We start from the raw sequence: 21,236 nt of genomic DNA, 5'->3' as shown, positions 1-21,236 counted from the left end.
GGGACACTGAGACGCGCGACTCCGGGCGGAGAATCAGCCATAGCTGCTTTCTCCGCCCTTTGAATCCCTGAGACCCCGCCCCACCCAGGCTGCGGCAGAGGCTTTTGCATGTGAATGTACCTAACTGCAGCCGAGCCAGGCAGACCCGGAACTTCCAAGGGAAGGCCCAAGGCCCCGCAGCAGCTTGCATTGCTTCACAGCTGAGCCTCTTCGTGGCTCCTGCTGTGTGGCCTCAGGCAGAGGCTGAATTAGCACCTCCTTAGATCCAGGAGCCACTGTACCCAGTGGTCAGAGGGGGACCATCCAGATTGCAACTCCTCAGATCCATAAGGGACACACTCAGGGAGCAGACTCGTGAGCACCAAAGCCCCACTGAAGCAAGTCTTGCCCCAGAAGGGTGTCTTCAGCACAGAAGTTCTCCCACTTCAGACACAGCTGATTCTCACAGCCAATTGGCCTGGAGGTCAATTCCTCCCAGTGATCCTACAACAACCAAGGCACCAAGAGTGCACCAAGAGTGTCCACCTCAGGTAACTGGGGAGGCTGAGCCACTGGGCCCTACAGGACACCTGGCGTGCAGGGCCACTCTATCAACACAGGGAAGCAGCCAAAATGCAGAGACAAAGAAACAGGTCACAAATGGCAGAAATGGAGGAAAGCAAACGACTGGATATAGAGTTCAAGGCCACGTTTATAAGGTTTTTCAAGAATTTTATGGAAACCGCCGATAAATTTAATGAATCCCTCAATAAGTATAGTGAGATCATGGAGGACATGAAAAAGGACCAACTAGAAATTAAGCATACACTGACTGAAATAAAGAATAATTTACAGAGATCCAGCAGCAGACAAGAGGATCTCAAGAATCAAGTCAAAGATTTGAAATACAAAGAAACAAAAAATACCCAAACGAAAAAGAAAAAAGAAAAGAGATTCCAAAAATATGAAGATAGTGTAAGGAACCTCTGGGACAACTTCAAGCGTACCAACATCAGAATTATAGGGGTACCAGAAGGAGAGAGAGGGCAAGATATTGAAAACCTTTTTGAAGAAATAATGACAGAAAACTTCCCCTACCTGGTGAAAGAAATGGACTTACAAGTCCAGGAAGCTCAGAGAACCCCAAACAAAAGGAATCCAAAGAGGACCACACCAAGACACATCATAATTAAAATGCCAAGAGCAAAAGATAAAGAGAGAATCTTAAAAGCAGCAAGAGAAAGACAGTCAGTTACCTACAAGGGAGTACCCATACGACTGTCAGCTGATTTCTCAACAGAAACCATGCAGGCCAGAAGAGAGTGGCAAGAAATATTCAAAGTGATGAATAGCAAGAACCTGCAACCAAGATTACTTTATCCAGCAAAGCTATCATTCAGAATAGAAGGTCAGATAAAGAGCTTCACGGATAAGAAAAAGCTAAAGGAGTTCATCACCACCAAACCAGCATTATATGAAATGCTGAAAGGTATTCTTTAAGAAGAGGAAGAAGAAAAAGGAACTCTTACCATTTGCCACAGCATGGATGGAACTGGAGAGTGGATAAATACCACAGGATCTCACTCATTTGTGGAATATAATGAACAACATAAACTGATGAACAAGGACTGATCCAGAGACGGAGAGGCATTGATTGGACTGTCGGGCCTTGGAGGGAAGGTAGGGGAGGGTGGGGGTAAGGGGGAAAGATCAACCAAAGGACTTATATGCAAGCATATAGGCCTAACCAATGGACACGGACAACGGGGGGGTGAGGGCATGAGCGGGGGGGGGGGGGTAGAGGATAACGTGGGGACAAGGACACATATGTAATATCTTAATCAATAAAAAATATATTAAAAAAAAAGATTCAGAATAGTTCCATCACAAAATGTCTCACTCATGTTGCCCTTTTTCAGTGACACAAACTCCAGTCCACACCCTCTCCTTAAACCTGGGCAACCACTAATCTGTTCTCCATTACTATAATGTTTTCATTTCAAAAATGCTATATAAATTGAATCAATCTTTTTGGATTGGCTTTTTTTCACAGCATAATTATCTGGAGATTCATCCATATGTTTGCATTTATTTATAGTTCATTCCTTTTTTTTTTAGTAATATTCTGTAGTATAGATATATAACAGTTTGTTCAACCACTCACCTATTTAGGTTATTTCCAGTTTTGGGGCAATTATTAATGAAGCTGCTATGAAATTTATATACAGGTTTTAGTGAACATAAATTTACATTTGTCTAAGATAAAGAGACATAACTGAATTGCTGAGTCATATGGTAATTGTGTCAAACTCTTTTCCAGATTGGCTGTACCATTTTACATTCTCACAAACAATGTATGTGTATGTGTGATCCAGTTTCTCCACATTCTTGCATAATTTAGTGTTATTTTTCTCTTTCTCTCTCTTTTTTTAGCCATTCTGGTAGGTAAGAAGTGATATCACATACTAGTTTTAATCTGCATTTCCTTAATGGTTAATGATATTGAACATCTTTTCATGTGTTTGTTGCCATCTGTATATCCTTTTTGGTGAAATGTCTGAGGTTTTTTTTCCCCCAGAAAGAAAGCATTCAAGATAGGAATGTGTTCTTTTTACAAAGGAATTTGCGTAATATCAGTGGATAATTTGGTCTTATAAAAGAAAGAAATGTTGTTCAACTGGAATTTTTCTTGTCTATCTGCTTAGACAGAAGCCTAACATTAATTCTCACCCCAGTGAAGATGTTTCTGGAGAACTAGGAAAATACAATCCAGGAACAACACTTGGCTTTTTGATACCTTGACCATAGAGAGAATTGAGAGAATACAAATGAATGGAGAGATAAGAGAGCCTTTGGTTGGTATTAGATTCAGTCATTTCATTAATACATTTTCAAACAAGTACTGGTAGTGCAGATATTTTATATTCTAAGTATGCTTTTGATATATTTTAATGGATATCATTTGTTGCTTTGCTTAAAAGTAACCTTTGGCCCTAACCGGTTTGGCTCAGTGGATAGAGCGTCGGTCTACAGACTCAAGGGTCCCAGGTTCAATTCTGGTCAAGGGCATGTACCTTGGTTGCAGGCACATACCCAGTAGGGAGTGTGCAGGAGGCAGCTGATTGATGTTTCTAACTTTCTATCCCTCTCCCCTCCTCTCTGTAAAAAAATCAATAAAATAATTTTTTTAAAGTAACCTTTGCATATTCACCCAGAGAGCAGTCTCCTTTGAGCTCAGACAAGGCAGCAGAGTTGCCTGCAGAAAGAACTATTACTCTCCTTGAGAAAGAGCTTGAATCAGAAACCTGCAATGGCAGTCCACTGCCTAATAAATCAAGATCAAATTCCTAAATATGTTATTCAAGGTCAAGAAAGCCCTAACCTACCTTTGCTGTACTGTCTCCCACTACTCCTCCTCTCGTGTGGTCAAGCCAAATAAAATAATATTCTCCAAATTCACTTGGCTCTTTTCTAACTCAAAGCTTTTGTTCCTGCTATATCATTTATTGGAAGATCTTCCCTCACATGTGCACCTAAAAAAAACAAACACACACAAAAAACACCTACCTCTCAAGGACCTGCTCAGATGTTATGTTCTCTATGATATTTCCCCTAATTCTAGAAGCAAAAATTCCTGTATCCATTCTCACACAGGACCTCTCTCTCTGACCACTCTTTTATTTAAATGTTATGCCAATGAAATAACATGGATGAATCTCAAAAGCATTATGCTAAGTGAAAGAAGTCAGACACTAACAGACACATACTGAGTTATTTCATTTATATGACATTTTGGAAAAGACAAAATCATAGGGACAAAAAACAGACAAAAGATTGCCATGGGTTAAGAATGGGGGGAAAGGTTTGCTTATTTAAAGGCATAGCACAAGGAAATTTGGGGGATAATAAAACTTTTATATCTTGATTGTGGTAGTAACTAGATGACTTTATATGTTTGTCAAAACTTATAGAACTGTACACTAAAAAGGGTGAATTTTACACTCTGTAAATTATACCTTAAAACCAGTGAAAAAAATCCATCCCACCTAGCCAGCAAACTAGCCAGTCTGTCCTCCAGTTCTTGCCATTCATATACTTGGTCTTCAAACAATCTCTAATGTGCCAGGGTAAGAGTTCAGCCATGAAAAAGAAAAATGCATGGTTCCTCCTCTCAAGGAACTGCTTCTGATGTAGGAGAAAGGTATGTAAGTAAGTATATGCAGCAGAGTATAGAAGATGCTATATATGATACAGGTAAATATCAGATACAGTGCAGGTGTAAAGGGGGCAGTGGTCAGATGGGCCTAGATTCTTGAAGGCCTAGCCTTCCAAGTTTAGAAATTTATATTTAGTTCAATATGCAATGAGAAGTGATATAATCATGTTTTAGAAAGTATAATATGACAATAATATGAGGAATGATTTAGAGTGGAGGAGAGATTAAAAGCAGGGGAGATCAATTAAAGGCTATTTACTAGTAAAATAGATACATTGCAACACACTGAGGATTTTCAGAGGGAAGGGGAGGAGGGAAGAGTTCAATCAAATAACATATGAATGTATGCATAACCCATGAGCAGACAATAGTGGGGAGAAGGCCTAGGGAGGGGACAAGAGTGGGGAGGAGAGGACTAATGGCAGGGAGAAAGGACATCTGCAACACTTTCAACAATAAAGGTAAAATTTTTAAAAGGCCATTTACAATAGTCTAAGTAAAAGTTAATATCACTTCTCTTCTTCATTTGGAGACTACTGAGATTAGATTATGCTTTCAATTAAAGCTTGTACTGTTGATAACCTAAATGCATGTAGGCAAAAACAAAGAGAGAGCCCACAAAATCTGTCCTGATACATTTTGCTCTCAATATTCTGAGGTACTTAATGGAGGGAATTTGTTGCATTCATCGTTTTATCTTCCCCAGCAACTATTATAAGACTCTAAGATTTGGAAACAGCCTAAGTGCCCATCAGCAGATGAGTGGATTAAAAAACTGTGGTACATCTACACAATGGCATACTACGCTGCAGTAAAAACAAGGAATTCTTGCCATTTGCAACAGCATGGATGGAACTGGAGAGCATTATGCTAAGCAAAATAAGCCAGTCAGAGAAAAATAAATACCACATGATCTCACTCATTTGTGGAATATAGAGAACAACATAGACTGATGAACAGGGACAGATCCAGAGACGGAGAAACAGTGATCAGACTGTCATTTCCCGGAGGGAAATTAGGGGAGAGTGGGGGTAAGGGGAAGAGATCAACCAAAAGACTTGTATGCATACATATAAGCCAAACCAATGGACATGGACACCAGGGGGATGAAAGCATGAGGGGAGGCGGGGGGCGGGGGGGTTAATAGGGGGATGAGGACACATTTGTAATACCTTAACCATTAAAGGAACTAAAGATTAAAAAATAATTTAAAAAAGACTCTATAGATATTAGAAGCTCTAAAAATGCTTTATAATTCTAATGAATAACTTAGAGAATGAGTGATTTTTTAAAAAAATCACCTAAACTCCACAAGAGAAAATTATTATTCCTGTATGCCCAATGATGCTTGTCACTTACAGTTTTGTACACCAGTCAAGCCAGAAAGTCGAGGTTTGGAAAAATGTTTATTCCTAAATTTCTATATTGACTGCAGTGATCAGGTGGGAACAGTCTAGCACATGTTCCCCCAGAAAGTCTGCTTGTTCTTTGCTTGTTCACTGCTACTTAACAACTTGCAATGACAGGGGGTAAGATTCTGTTAAAAAAGAACAGCAGGCATTATATAGAAATTCTTTCCAGTATAATACTTTTAAGGAATTGACCATTACCTCTGTCTTGGAACTTGAGAACTCCTGCTGAAAATGCCTTATGTGTGGCATAATTGAAAGCACTGATATAAGATAACCTGCTTCCTGGAATGTGTATACTGAAAAGTTTTTACCCTGCCTTGAATCCAACAAAATAGGTCCTAAAACCAGCAGAGTTGCTGGGCTCTAAAGATTTCATAGAGCCCAAATACATGCTCTCATCAGGCCTCTAAACACCTCAAACATCACTACCTAAGAAAAACGAAGACATTTAATGAACTGGTGGGATCATTGAAGGTAAACTTGACGAGCCTCTTCTTCAAACAAACAAGAGCTTCAGGACTTCAATTTCTGCTTTTTTTCCCCCACAAAAAGCAAACATTGCTGAGCCACCTCATTGCCTCTGCTGAAAGGCTTTCTGTAGCTCCAAAGTTGACAGCCTCCAGAATATTAAACAGTCATTGACTTCTGCTCCTGAACTAGTTTTCTATGAAGAACATGAAGTATATTGATGCTATCTGCACCCAAACTAACACAGAGAGAACTTAGGAAAAATGTGTACTTACCGCCTGCTAATTGGAAGATTGTCAGCTAAGGAAGAGTGATTTTATGGGCATTTTTTCCTTTGATGTTCCGCTAGTATTTTTCCTTGTTAAAGTTCTTATACCGTATACTGCATGATTTATGGTGAAATCAAACCAAAGTAATTTTGATAGCCATAAACTAACCTTTTTTTTGAGGCCCTGCTTGTCTCTTACCTGTTTCCTGTGACCAATATAACCATAACAGTTACCTAATTATGTTGTGACAGAACTTAATTACTGTGTGAATCATGAGTGGTAAGCCGGCCGATTTCAGTTGTCTCAACTATGTGCTAGCGCTTTGTCACTTATTGCCAGATTCTTGTTTACTTGGAGTTATTGATCAATTTTGAGCCATGACCAGCTGCAGCTAATCCTAATGCATATAGTTAGCAGCTATGAATTTGTGACTTTGCCCTTGGAATACAAAGGCTGCCTTTGCCTACGCCCTGGCTGACTTTAGCTTATAAAGGCAAGCCTTGGCCTCAGTAGATGATTGTGATTATGTATTACAATGTAAGTCTTTTTATTCTTAAATTGTTTTTCAGAAGACCCAGCTTTATTTGAATTATCAAATTTGATTCCTATTGAGAAAGAACCCATTCTGTCTGTAGGTTAAAATAAACTCAGTACCCATTTGCACTTTTAAGAACTTAACTCCCTCTTAATTTAGTAAACTGATCATAACCAGGCCCACTCTCTTTTAAAACTCTTCTGTCATTTGTCCTACTCAGTGGCAATAACATAGATACTTATTTTACTATTTGATTTGTTAGGCTTTAATCTGAAGGAATATTAAGTGCTTCAAAATATATCTATATAATATTTCATTATTATTATCCTTATTTTGTAGTTGAGAAAGACGAAAGAGAAACACACCAGTCAGCAGCATAGTTAGAAATAACAGAGATTGGAATGGGGGAGTTGTGTGACTCTAATCTACTAAGTAGTGTGAATGGATTGGAAGTAAATCTCAAATATGTGGTCTTATCTGTAGGGCACAATTCATTAAAAACTTTTCTCTCCCAGTTTCCCCAAGTAATTGTTTTTTTTTTTAAAAAAAAATAACATACATAAATCTCTTGTGATCACAGATTTAATTATTTTGAAATCTTCATCCTACTAGAAATATGAAAAGGAAGGATAGGAGATAGCATGAGACCAGATGAGTTTCCCAAGTATATTGCCCTGATAATGGAAGGTAAAAGCCCACTCATGTCCATCGTTCCCTCCAGCAACTCCCCTGCCCAACTTTTCCCTGAAGCCATTCCTGCTCCCATGTCTTGGGCCCTTCCCCACTCTTACCCCATTTTAGCCATCTGGGATCCCCTCAATAATCTTCCCAAATGCAAGATAGCTATTCTGATCCTCCAGTAGCAAGAAAGTCAACACAATTCAGCTCAAAATTTCTGTATTGGTATTGTCCTCCATCAATACAAGTCCTTTCTGTACCAGTTTTCATCAGTGGACATAAAACACATTTTCTGCACATAACACAGATTTTAGGTACTCCTTTCCACACTATCATGTGAGCAAGTGTGTACAACTAAGATGTAGACATATATAAATGGTAATAAAGCACTTGGCTAAATAGTACTACTATACTCCCATAATCTTTGTTATAGAGGATTTTTGGTGCTGCTCAGAAAAGAATCAGGGCCCTCTAGTGAGGGGTTTATTAGTGTGCTAAAATATGTTACTTGATGTTGCTGAAAAACACCCATTCTTTCCACATTGTAATAATATCCTCACTATCTATGTGTAAAGGCAGTACAGAAAATGATGTAGAATTTGGAGTCATACTCCCATGTGAATTTCACTTCTGCCACTTACTAACTGTGTGACCTTTGGCAAGATACTTCACCTTTCTGAGCCTCATTTTCCCCATCTGAGAAATGGGAATCCATATATATAAAAAGCCAGCGACCGGAACGCCATAACAACTGGAACAACCAGTTGCTACGATGCCCACTGCAGCCAGCGAACCAGCCCAATCAGGAGGTGGGGCCACTGGCCAACCTCCTGTGGCCCCTCCCCCTGGCTGGCCCCATCCGCGATTGCCACCCCCACCAATCAGGGGTGGGGCCAGCCAGCCCACTGCTCACAGCCCCACCCCCAATTGCCCCCCCCACCCCAATCAGGGGCAGGGCCCGCTAGCCAATTGACCATGGCCCCTCCCCATAGCTGGCCTGGCCCTGATCAGGCCCAGGCCAGACAGCCAACCTCCAGCTATCTCCTCCTCCAGACAGGTCCTGCCCTGTTCCACCCAGATTGGGGCCAGGCCGGCCATACCCACCCGTGCACAAATTCGTGCACTGGGCTAGTTATTATATAATAGAATTTTATTATCCATTGTAAGAATCAAATGATATCATTAATACATGTGAAGTGCCTGACACATAGTAGGTTATCAATAAATGTTTCCTTCCTACCTCTACTTTTTTTAAAATATGTTTTTATTGATTTTAGAGAGAGGGAGAGGTAGAAATATCAATGATGAGAGAGAATCATTTATCAGCTGCCTCCTGCATGCCCTTACTGGGGCATGTGCCCTGATAGAATCAACTGTAACCTCCTGGTTCATGGGTCAACACTCAACCACCAAGCCACACAGGCCAGACCCTACCTCTACTTTTGAAGATAGTGTTGTATAGAGTGGAAAGTGCTACAATGGGAAGAGTGTACTTTTGTACTAAGACATGGGGTCAAATTCTAAATCTGTCATTCAATTACTTGGGTGACCTCAACAAGTTTCTTAACCCGAGCCTCAGTTTCTTCTTCTCTAAGATGCAGTATATAATACTTATGTCCTAGGTATTTGTACCTGGCCCACAGTAGATCTCAATGTTAGCTATTAATATTATGGATATGAAAAAATTCTTCTTAATTTCACAGATAGCAAACTTCTGTTCTAAAGCCACTCTTTGAAACTGTCTTTTTTTTTTTCATGAAAGTTTCTTTTTAAAAATTCCCTGTTTTCTAATGGTTGTATACCCACTTGAGCTGGCTGGGGTTTACTTGCATTTACAAGTGATGTTATATTATTTGAAAGCTTGTTGCAGCATCATATTTAACTTTTTGCTTTGTTTTCTTTGACTGTTCTCTCATTGCACACTCCCATCATTTTCTTCTTGGTATTTGTAGAGCAGCTGCTTAGAGTGAAAATTTATTGTCATCCCTTCTCCACACATTATCTACACCTATTTTGTCGAGCTGTGTAGCACAGCATTGCTTAGCTGCCAGGACAATAGTTGTCCTAGATGGTGCCTTGCCATTTATTTAATAGTAAGAATCCATATGTGATGTCTCATTTCTTGCAGAGGTCTGTCTCTGCACCTCTGCAGAAACTTAGTGTGACTGGAAACTTAATCGGCCACAGTGGTGTCCTGCTGTTACTTCTGCTGGATGCTGCTCTGTTTGTCAGTTCATCATTAGATAGTGCACTGCTCAGGACAGCTTTCTGTTCAGTATTGCTTATACAAATGTTTGGCAAGGATAGCCATTGTGGTAGGATTTGAGGAATTCAAAAAGGATCCTGGCCCAAATATATCTCCCTTGCTGGTCACAGTGCCTGAAATGCATACAAGAAACATTTCACTTGAACTTTGTTTCTTTGGTATAAGGCAATGTTGAAGTGCAAATGCCACTCTCCTGAGGCAAGGTATTGAATCACTCACTATTCAGCTATTAATACTTACAGTCAGAACTGCATTAGAATCCTAATTTGATTACAAGCTATATGATTTTAGGTAACTTGCTAATTCTCTCTAATCCCCTCTTCTGAAATTTGAGATAATGACCAATGGTTATGAGAATCAACTGAGATGATGCATGTAAAGCACACAATAAATGCTCAATGAGCAGTAGCTGTTCTTAGCCTTAGGTACAGAAGGATCCTGAGAGAATACATCTAGGACTAGTAAATTTGGTTTGAGGGCCAGGAATCAGGTGAGGTCTGTCTGGTACAAGGAAACTGCTCAAAGCAAAGACCCTGATGGGGTGGTGATACAGCCAGGAAATAGCATGGAAACTCTGGGGACCTTGGGTAGGAAGAGTTGGGTGGGAGGAAGAGGGAGGACCAAAACAAAGACAAACAATACTTACATGAACTTTCCAACAAGAAAAGTATAGTATTACTCAGGATGTAATGCTTTGTGAGGTAGTAATCTCTGATACCAGGAGTGTTCAAGCAGAGGTTCGATGCTGGATACCCATCTCTGGGGAAAGCCAGAGAGTTACCCAGACAAATCTCCATAGAGTGGAAGGACATTGACAGAGTTTGGTTTGTAAGCTTTGAACTTTGATTGGTAGTATAACCAGAGACTGGGATCCTGGAGACTGACTCACACTTAAGTAAATTCACAAAATACCAATATATAAGCCAGAATACTAATTGATTAATTTATAATGAGAAGTATAATTCCAAGTGGACCAGATACTAGTGTTTGCCATCAGTATATTATCTCCCTGTAGGCATATTTACATGAGGAACTAAATACTAATAAGAAGGTTGCTTGGTAAGGATGAATTCATAGCAAGGGGAGTTCATGAGGTAATTTTAATGGTTAATAGTCTGATACCTCCATCTCCACAATTGAGAAAGGCCTCCAGAATAGTACTGAGGATATTAGCTTCCTCACTAGTCTCTCTGTGTCCTGTCTTGCCCTTAATATAATCCAGAGGATCTATTTAGTCCTAAATCTGATCATATTCTTTTGTTCCACATACTTTAATATAAATTCATAATTTTAAACTCATCCTTACAAAAAGTTTAAAATATGGAGAAAATTTCAAAAATAATACATTAAGCACTTATATACCCATCATCTGGATTTAATAATAATTCTTTTGTCATATTTACTTTATGTGTGTGTGTGTTTGTGTGTGTGTGTCACCCATGCACACACTCAAATGTGTTTGTATGTGTATTGAGTTCACACTCTTTAACATAGTTTTCTACACTTTTCATGTTCTGGCATAATCTACTTGACCAGTGTTATTTTCCTTGGCTCCCTCTTTGCAACTTATATGCCCACCATACCTAACTACTAACTGTTAGTTCCCTGGATGTGTCCTGTTGTTCTTATGTAATATACTATTGCCTATGCCTGAATATCCTTACTCTCTTTGCTTGATTAACTTTATTTGTTCTAAAAGACTCAGCCACACCCATGTTGCCATAGCATCCAATGTTTTCTCCAGTCATAACATTTATTACACTGTACATTATTGTCTGTTTACCTCTCTGACTTTCCTACTAAACTGTGAACTCATTGAGGGCAGGGACTGTTTCTTTTGTCTCTGTATAGCCATACCGCTCCAGTGTCAGATGTTCAGTAATCATAAAATCCAACTGCCTACAAGAGAGTTCTACCTAGTTATATCATAGATACCTGAAAATCAATTTGTCTACACTGGACTCATCTCCCCCTCCTACACATTCTATAAATTTAAAACATTCTTCCTGATTAATCAAGTGTCACCCAGTCTTCCAAACCAAAGCTTCAGAGACATTCCTAACTCTTGTCTCTCTTTTATAACCCAAACAAGTCCTATTGATTCTACATCCAAAGTACATTCCCAATTTATCTATATATCTTCATTTCCACTACCTGTTTATCCAGGCCACCTTCATCCCTTACCTGGAGTACTGCCAACAACTTTCTATCTGGACTCCCTGTTTCTACTCTTTTCTCCTCCAATCTATTGTATACAGAGAAGCCATAATGATCTCTAAAATTCATATCTAATTATATATTACTCCCCTTTTAAACCCTGGTCATATTACTGCTTGCTTTTGGATAAAGTCCAAACTCCATAGCTTTATCCAAAGGACTCTCAAGAACTTACCCCCTTGGACCTCTACAACTTTATCTCTTGTGCTCTGGGTTGTATCCAACCATATTGTTTATAGAGCCTGTAGTGTTTGTTGCTACCCAACATTTTCAGTTTCATGCTTCAATACTTTCCCTTCTATGCCTAGAAAAGCTAACCTTCTCAAAGTCAGCACAGGTATAACCTCCTCTGGAAAGCTTTTCCTTATTTTCCAGTGGGTTAGGTTCCTCTTCTCTTTTATTACCCACTACTGCCCTATGCATACCTCTATCAGAGCACTTACACTATATACATGTAGCACTCTATTCGGCAATCACAAGTTTGCTTGTTGGTTTCATCAAAGTTAACTTTTTGAAAACATAATTCATGTCTTATTTTTTTACCCCAATGCTTAGCCCATGGCCGGTATACAGTAGATGTGCAATAAATATTTATTTTTAAAAAAGAAAGAAAGAATGCTAACAAACTTCATTTTTGTAGGTGCTTTACAAAAATATTTCTTTTCTTTTGAACACATTGTTTCTTCAAATTACAATATATGGTTGATTGTCATACAGGTAATATTGATTGAATTTTGAGAGCTCTTCATTAACAAATTGAGACAATTTCTGGAATTGTACTATTTCTGAGAGGTGGCTGATCCTACCATTTTCTTTTCCCTAGTTAATTTTTATCTTAGAGATTAACATCATTAATAGGTAAGAGTGCCATGCTATTGGCCCCATATACCTACCCCTATGATATCTAAAGTACATTTCAATTCCTAGGGTTCATGCCCATTTATTTGGATTCTAGGTGCTATTTGATTATGATATTAACTTTCCACTAGGTCCGTGGTCAGCAAACTGTGGCTCGCGAGCCACATGTGGCTCTTTGGCCCCTTGAGTGTGGCTCTTCTTAAGCCTTAGGAGTACCCTAATTAATAACATTGTACCTACCTATATAGTTTAAATGTAAAACATTTGACTCTCAAAAGAAATTTCAATCATTGTACTGTTGATATTTGGCTCTGTTGACTAATGAGTTTGCCGACCACTGCACTAGGTTTATCTCAAGCTATAAAAGTATGAAGTGCAAATTGTCACATGCTTAATTTGGGGGAATAATACTGATTAAGTAAATGTTGGGCCGAGACTGAGGGGAGTGATTGGTCAGGAATTTAACAAATGTTGGACTGGATAAAGTAAATTGTATTTCTTTGGACTGAAAAAGTTACTAAAGCTGAACATTCTGAACATCATTTTCTCTGATTATTACCTCAAAGTAACAACTTTAAGATTATTTTAAAAGTATTGTGTCCCTGAACCTGCTTAAAAATAGTATTTAACAGATAAAATTTTTACATTCTGCTTAGTACCGTCTCAAGTGCTTTACACATGTAAACTCATTTAACCATCTGAACAACTCTAAGAGGTAGGTACTATTATTATCCTCATTTTACAGATGATGGAGACACTGAGGCACAGAAAAATAATTTCTCCAAGGTCAAAAGTTATCTGAAACCAGATGTATTAATTAGGTTTAATCCAATGCATATTTATTGAGCACCCACTAAATGTAATAACCAACACAGTGCATAAAAATTGTACACTTAAAGTTAGGAAAAATGATAATGCAATAGTGTCATGAGTGAATTGTCAAGGTGAGTCACACTTCTTTTAGTTAGTGGTTAATGAAGAAAGATGATGTAGTTAATGTCATGAATTGTACAGACATATCTATTTGGATAAGCTTGGTTTGTGGACGACAAAGAAAAGAGTCTTAGTTGACATGTGTGAAAACAAAATTCTCTTTTTGAAGACTCAGATTACTTTTAGAAGGGGTCTCTATGCAGTATGTTTCACATGGGGTAAGGGTAAGAGGGAAATACACAGGTATGACGCTTGTTTGGAGCAGAATGTGTGTGTGTGTGTGTGTGTGTGTGTGTGTGTGTGTGTGTGTGTGTGAATGCGCTTTTCCTGCCTCGCCCTTCCTCTTAAGACTCAATAAAGGGCCTGCCCACAGCACCACCCAATTACCCAAATTCTCTTTACTAGAACTCAGAACCTTCGGATCTGCGCTTTTTAGAAGTGCTTTCACATTCTGGCACCTTAAGCCTGTAAAGCTTTTTAGGCAAATGTTCGGATGAAAAAATGTGCTACTGAAAAATCAAAACAAACTCGAATGCTACCAAAGAGCTATTTTTATGTTAGTAGATTCTAGCTCCTCACCTGTCCATTTTGTCTAAAACCACGCGACACACCTGGCTACACAGCCTCAGTTCCTACTCTGTCCATCCTGTTACCCTTTTAAGAGGGGGATCCCGCAGTGTCCTTTCCTCCTCCCAGCCACCTCTACCCCCAGTCGGCTGGGCGGAGCTTCGTGCCAAAGCCCCAGAGCCCTACGCGGCCGCAGCGAAAGCGAAGAGTACTGGAGCGGCGACAAGCTGCTTCTGCGGCAGCGTCTACTCAGAGGATACGTGCCTCTGGGCTGGAACGGAGCTCGCTGCTCGAGCCAGTGTCTCCCCGCCCCTCCCCACCTGGCGCGCACCTGGTCAAGGCCTAGGTCCTGCCGCCAGCTAGGAGGGCGCGTGTCACGGGCCCTAGGGAACCGCGGAGCGCGCGCGCCATGGGGCCACCGCCCGGGGCCGGGGTCTCCTACCGCGGTAGCTGCGGCTTTTCCCGGTTGCTGGCGTGGTGCTTTCTGCTGGCCCTGAGTCCGCAAGCCCCCGGCTCCCGGGGAGCCGAAGCTGTGTGGACCGCGTACCTCAACGTGTCCTGGCGGGTTCCGCACACCGGAGTGAACCGCACCGTGTGGGAGCTGAGCGAGGAGGGCGTGTACGGCCAGGATTCGCCACTCGAGCCAGTGGCTGGGGTCCTGGTACCGCCCGACGGGCCAGGGGCTCTCAATGCCTGTAACCCGCACACGAATTTCACGGTGCCCACGGTCCCGGGGGACTGGGGACGCAGCGTTCATGTCTCTTGGTTGGCCCTCATCCAGCGCGGAGGGGGCTGCACCTTCGCAGACAAGATCCATCTGGCTCAAGAGAGAGGGGCGTCTGGAGCCGTCATCTTTAACTTCCCAGGGACCCGCAATGAGGTCATCCCCATGTCTCACCCGGGTGAGTGCAGCTACTAAATTGTGCCTTTTCAGACCCCTTCCAAGGCCAGTTTCTCTTATTTTCCTCGATGCTCTCCTCCTCCTCTCCCTTTGCTCCGAAAGAAAATCAGTGTCCGTTCCGTCCCCACGGAATGAAACAGGGGCCTCTTCTCTGGGCGATTTACCCTGCCTTGGGGGTTGGGCGGAAAAACCCTTTACAATTTGTCTCTCCGGTAGAAAAGGGTAAGACAAACAGAATGCGGAGGCTGGCAACTGGAGGAGTGTTGGGGCTCTTTGTGTCGCCTTTACCTGGTGTTTCACAAGGGTGCCTTGCATTGGATTAATTGGTGGTGGACATTGGCTTTGAAATGTCTTGGGAGAAGGCTTCCTGAAAATCCCTTCCTCACTCCTTTCCTGTTTAACAGCCTCAGGCCTGCAGCAGATTTTCCCCTCGCCTCTCCCTGTTTTTCTCTTCATGTTTCCTCGTATCAGGTACAAAGATTGTGTTACTGTGCCCTGTTAACCTCATTGCAGTTTTGGTGGCAACTTTGCTTTGCTCTTGGGCTCTTCTCTGCCCAGGGGTCGCAGGGCCCAAGTGTTTGCTGGTATCAGTGCTTTCTTTTGCCTTTGAAAAGTGACAAAAGAGGTGATTAATGTTATTGAAAAAAGAAGAGGTTTATGCATAAGGAAAGCAGAAGCCTAGACTTTGGGAAAAGTAGTCAAAGTGGGTCTTTAATTTCTGGAGATGATGTGGGTTACAATTTTTCCCTCTGCAGTTATCCTTCCAGAAACCTTTTTCTTAATTGTAATTAGATATCCATAATATATATATATATATATATAGTGATCTTAGCCCAAAAGACAAAGAAACAATTTTTGGAAGAAAAGGGAAGAAAAATAAAGACATAAGAGCAATATATCACAGTTGTTGACAGCTGGGCCTCAAGTCAGGCCTTGGAATTCCGGTTCCATTGCTTACTAGTTCTGTGACCTTGGACAACTTATTTGAAGTCTGAGTCTGATTTCCCTCAACAATTAAATGGGAAAGAACTAAGAACTACTCCCATAGGTTTGCCTTGAGGATGAAATGAAATAAGGCCTATAAAGACAACATCTTTCTCAGTCAAGTTTAGCTAATAGGATTAGTCTTTTAGGAGTTACTGGAGAAATGAATCTATTTATTTAAGTACTTACAGGGATTTTTGTGTGTTTTTTCTCCTAAAACATTGTGTCTAGCACTGCCTAGAGAGCACTTGCATTGAGTGCCTGGGTGGCTTAATGGAAAGAAGACTGAACTGGAACTCAGGAGATTTTAGACTCTTCTTTGCCTCTAACAGCTTTATAACCTTGTACTAGTTACTTAGTCAAATGATAGTATAGAGGTAGGAGTTGGAAGCCAAGTTGGCAGAGTGCGCTGAGACAAAAGTGAACTAGATGAACTCTAATATTCCTTCCTGTGATTCCTTCCTGCTGTGATTCTTAGATTTTATATTGATTAAAGGAGCAACTGTATCTCTCCTGGTTGATAATTCATTGATTAGAGTGAAATTACTCTTTTTATTTTTTTCCCTTGTACTTTTTTATTGTTGACACTACTTCAGTTGTCCCCCATTTCCCCTCTCCACCCAGCCCCTGCCCACCTTGGTCTTCACATTGAATTTATTGGGGTGACATTGGTTAATAAAATTATAAAGGTTTCAAGTGTATAGTTCAATAATACATTATCTGTATAATGTATTGTGTGTTCATCACCTGAGTCAAGTCTCCTTCATCACCATTTATCCCCCCCTTTACCCTCTTCTACCACCCCTACCCCCTTTTCCCTCTGGTAATCCACCATAATGTTGGCTGTCTATGAGTTTTTTGTGGGTGTTTTTTGTTTTTGTTTTTTACTTACTCCTTTCTTAAAAGCTAATAAAAATGAAGAATAAGAACTTGGTAAATTTTAAAGTCCTTACATTTGAATTGGCTACTTAAATGCAAGGGTTTGACTTTGTCTCCTCCAAATGAGATTTGCTTGCATAAGTTATTTGGAATTGAAGAGTAGTCTTTAATTAAAGAGTTTCTACTTTAACTATTTTCATCCTAATTCTGTTAAGGATGTAAGCTTAATATTTATCTGATAGTTTTAGGGGTAATAAAATTAAATTTTGTTGCACTCCCACTGTGTGCCCAGCACTCTGCATACACCTTGGTTTCTAAAGTGCTGAATTTTGGATAGGAGACTGCCTCGTTGGCAGAGAAAGGGTGGAGAACAAAAAGAAGTAGTGGTGGAGGAAACGTGGACAAGAAATGGCAATGTGAGCCCATCTGGTGTTGCTCACCTCATTGCGGGCTTGATCTCCAGTGTGGGGTGTGCAGAAGGCAACTGATCTATGATTCTCTCTCATCATTGATGTTTCTATCTCTCTCCCTCTCCCTTCCTCTCTGAAATCAATAAAACTATATTTTTTAAAAAGAATGTGAATCAAATTCTGGATTTACCATACAATAGCTTTGTGTCCTTATTTAACTTTACTGAGTCTAAGTTTCCCTATCCATAACATGGCAATAATATTTACATTGCTGTGATTATTAATGATAACATGTGTAAACTACCTAGCAGATAATAAACACTCAATTAAAGTTAATTATGATAATAAGTTGATGCTAACAAGAGGTAAAAAAATAACATACAAATATATGATTATGCAACTGTTAGTTTGAAGACATGAAAACACTGGGAATCTAATCATGGCTGTTTTGCTTCAGAATACTATCCTATATAATAAAAGCCTAATATGCAAATAGACTGAACTGGCGGAACAATCGGTCACTATGACGCACACTGACCACCAGGGGGCAGATGCTCCATGCAGAAGCTACCCCCTGGTGGTCAGTGCGCTCCCACAGGGGGAGTGCAATTCAGCCAGAAGCCAGGCTCATGGCTAGTGAGTGCAGCGGTGGTGACGGGAGCCTCTCCTGCCTCTGCTGCAGGCAGGTGGTAAGGAGCAAGGAGTCCAGGACTGCAAGAGGGCACAGCCCTCCCACCACCCCCCACCCCCCACCCCATGCATGAATCTCGTGCACCAGGTCTCTAGTATAGAAATAAAGCCCTAAATGTTGATCACTTAATTAAATTACATTCAGAAAGGTATTTTAATACTTTAAAGATTTCTTATTATCTGAGATTATGACTATGGCAAAGTTTGCCATTAGACTAATTAGCTATAAAAAAGCTAGCTGGTTCCTTGAGGTATGGAATCACATTTATCTCTTGAACTCCTAGAGAAATTACTTTTCAACATGGGGAAATCACTCTTTCACGTGTATTGTTGAACATTTGGCAAAGTGCTATTTCTCATTTGTTTTGCTCATTCCTGAGATAAATCCTAGGGTTCATTGTAATCTCTGGTCAAAAACGACCTATGTTGGATCTTAGTGGCAGAGAGGTCGTACTGAGGTTTAAGTGTTGATTATTTCAATATGTATTGCTATGAATTGCACAAGGGTAACCAAATGTGGAAAAGCCAGTGTTGTCTTCTTTGTTCACAAAATCTCTCTTCACCCACTCTCACAGGGGACTGTGCTTGAATTGTTTGATCTTTGAGTTTATGCTGAGTATCCACACTCTTACCTATTACAATCCTATGACCATGAAGACCCATTTATTCCAAGACAACAGAACTAATTGGTTTATTTCTGGCTTAGAACTGTTTTTAGAATAGTTGCTTTAAAACTGTTGTTTATCAGAGAGAAATTCCACTATGTAAGAGCAATTGATTAGAAAAATGAGGCTGTTTTTATGTATACTGACATTTTACAAAAGGTAAGCTGTAACTTTGCATCAACTCATGCAGTTTATTTCTGTATAGTATTATTTGGGTTGCTAAGTATTCAGAAAATCCTGATTCACACAGATAATTGTAAATGATATACATTTATTAACAGCTTGCCTTGTTATCTCTCAATATTTTTCAGTCAAATTGATCCAGAAACCTGGAAGAAATTAAGAGAATATTTTGGTTTCAAAGTTTAATTACTATTCATATTTCTTAACTACGAAAATAAGATAAGAAGCAGCCCAAACTTAGACTAAGCACTAATGCCTTCTAAAATGTAGGATTGTCACAATGAGACAAGGTACACATGTTTTTTGTTATTGTGCAATTAATTGTTCTGCTTTCACCATGCAGATGGGTCTGAACTTTGCATGCTGCCTAATTTAGCACATCCCACAGGTTCAAATGGTGTAGATACTTGCTTGTCAAATTTTCCTTGAGTCAACATGTGCAGGCATAAGTTTATTGAAAGATCTGTGTAGAGCTACAACCTTCATAACCAATAACACATTTATGAGAACTTGAAACATATTCAAAGGTATGGCAGGAGAGGCATTATTTCTAAGCACTGTAAGAAAGTGAATGAACTAAGTAGTTTAAGTTAATTATTGGCTAGAAAACAGTTGCTTCTATATAATGTTGGAAGACAGTAGAGCATATTAAGAGTTTGGCTCTGTCAATTACTATTCTTAAAATCTTAGACCATTATTTTACTTCTCTAAGCCTCAGTTTTCTCCTATGTAAGATGGGCATAATAATAAACTTGCCTTATAAAGTTGCTGTTATTAAATGAGATAATACAGATGAAGTGTTTAAGACAGTTACTGACATATAAGAAATTGCTATAATTTTTTATCACAGTTAACATAGTTAAATGTATTTAGAAAATGAAAATAGAATCTTATGTTTGTAGTACACAATTTGAAAATGAATGGCCGAGAGTACTTCAAAGTCTACATTACCTGAAATCCTAAATTTAACTCTTTTTTTGTTATTGTTGTCAATCCTCACCCAAGGATATTTTTTCCATTAATTTTTTTCCAGAGAGAGAGAGAGTGGGAGGGGGAGAGAGAGAAAAACATCAATGGGAGAGAGATGATGTAAGAGAGACACATCTATTGGCAATCGGTGTGGGACAGAAAACCTGTAACAGAGGTATGTGCCCTTGACAGGAACTGAACCCTGACCCTTCACTCCGTGGTTGACATTCTAACCACTGAGTAAACCAGCCAGGGCCTAAATTTAACTCTTTAGGAGTAGGGTGAATAGACTGAATTCCTTACAAGAAAATGATCTTTTGATCCACCTGTGTTTGTCATTGTTTTCGCAAATAACTGCTTCTCCTTCAATCTCCTGCCAATCTTTTTTTCTATTCACAAAGACTTTGGGATAGTATTTTATGCTGACTTATCACTACCCAATCCCTTCTCACCCACTTGATACTTAGTTTTTATTCTGCTTTCTTTTCTAGGAATTTGACTTTGAAAAGAACCCTTTTTAGTAGAGTGAGAGGTTCAAAAGAGGATGAGAGGGGATTGAGTGTGATAATTTACCAAAGTAAAGTACCATTCCTAAATCTGTTTCCAAATACATCCTTTATGATATCTCTGCAGTATTGTATTGATACTATTGACCACTCCTTTGAAATCCTCTCCCAAGCAGTTTCTGAATTTTCATGCCTCTCATTTGTTTCATTTTTATTATTTTACTAGTGGCCTGGTACACGAATTCATGCACATTGAAAGGAAATTAATTAGAAGAAAGATTCATGCGTTAATTACATTACTGCAAAAAATTACATGTCAAAATAGTATATATAATATTTATATATATATAAAAACCTAATTGACCAAATGACTGAATGACTGGTCGACCAGTCGCTATGACACACACTAACCACCAGGGGACAGATGCTCAACGCACAGGATCGGGCTCCATCCTGTCTGTATTGGACCTTCAGGGATTGGGCTCCCTCCTGTCTAGATTGGGCCTGTGGTGATCAGGCCAAAACCGGCTATCTGACATCCCCTGAGGTGTCCTGGATTGCGAGAGGGCACAAGCCAGGCCAAGGGTCCCCACTGGTGCACGAATCCATGCACCGGGCCTCTAGTAGTAGTATAAAACACGTATGCAATTG

The 21,236-nt window shown here is 39.9% G+C and overlaps 1 protein-coding gene and 1 long non-coding RNA gene across 5 annotated transcripts in view; one reads left to right on the top strand and one right to left on the bottom strand.

Annotated features, from left to right (window-relative positions):
- Positions 1-14,863, bottom strand: part of LOC118653806 — a 51,635-nt gene extending 36,772 nt beyond the window's left edge. Inside the window, exon 1 of the long non-coding RNA XR_004966888.1 lies at positions 14,730-14,863. This is a non-coding gene — a long non-coding RNA (uncharacterized LOC118653806). The remainder of the gene's footprint in view (positions 1-14,729) is intronic.
- RNF128 (ring finger protein 128) overlaps positions 14,567-21,236 on the top strand; it is a 101,817-nt gene continuing 95,147 nt past the window's right edge. For 2 of the 4 annotated variants that reach the window (XM_036304589.1, XM_036304588.1), the window contains exon 1: positions 14,568-15,300. In XM_036304589.1, coding sequence (XP_036160482.1) covers positions 14,808-15,300 — 493 coding nt within the window. In that variant the 5' untranslated portion in view covers positions 14,568-14,807. Of the gene's footprint in view, positions 15,301-21,236 lie in introns of all 4 variants that reach the window. The other 2 variants (XR_004966887.1, XM_036304587.1) reach the window with 2 other exon arrangements.

The sequence above is a fragment of the Myotis myotis genome, unplaced genomic scaffold (genome assembly GCF_014108235.1).
Source record: "Myotis myotis isolate mMyoMyo1 unplaced genomic scaffold, mMyoMyo1.p scaffold_m19_p_4, whole genome shotgun sequence".
Classification (NCBI taxonomy): Eukaryota; Metazoa; Chordata; class Mammalia; order Chiroptera; family Vespertilionidae; genus Myotis; species Myotis myotis.
The sequence above is the reverse complement of the archived record's forward strand: the minus strand, read 5'-3'. Positions and strand labels throughout refer to the sequence as shown.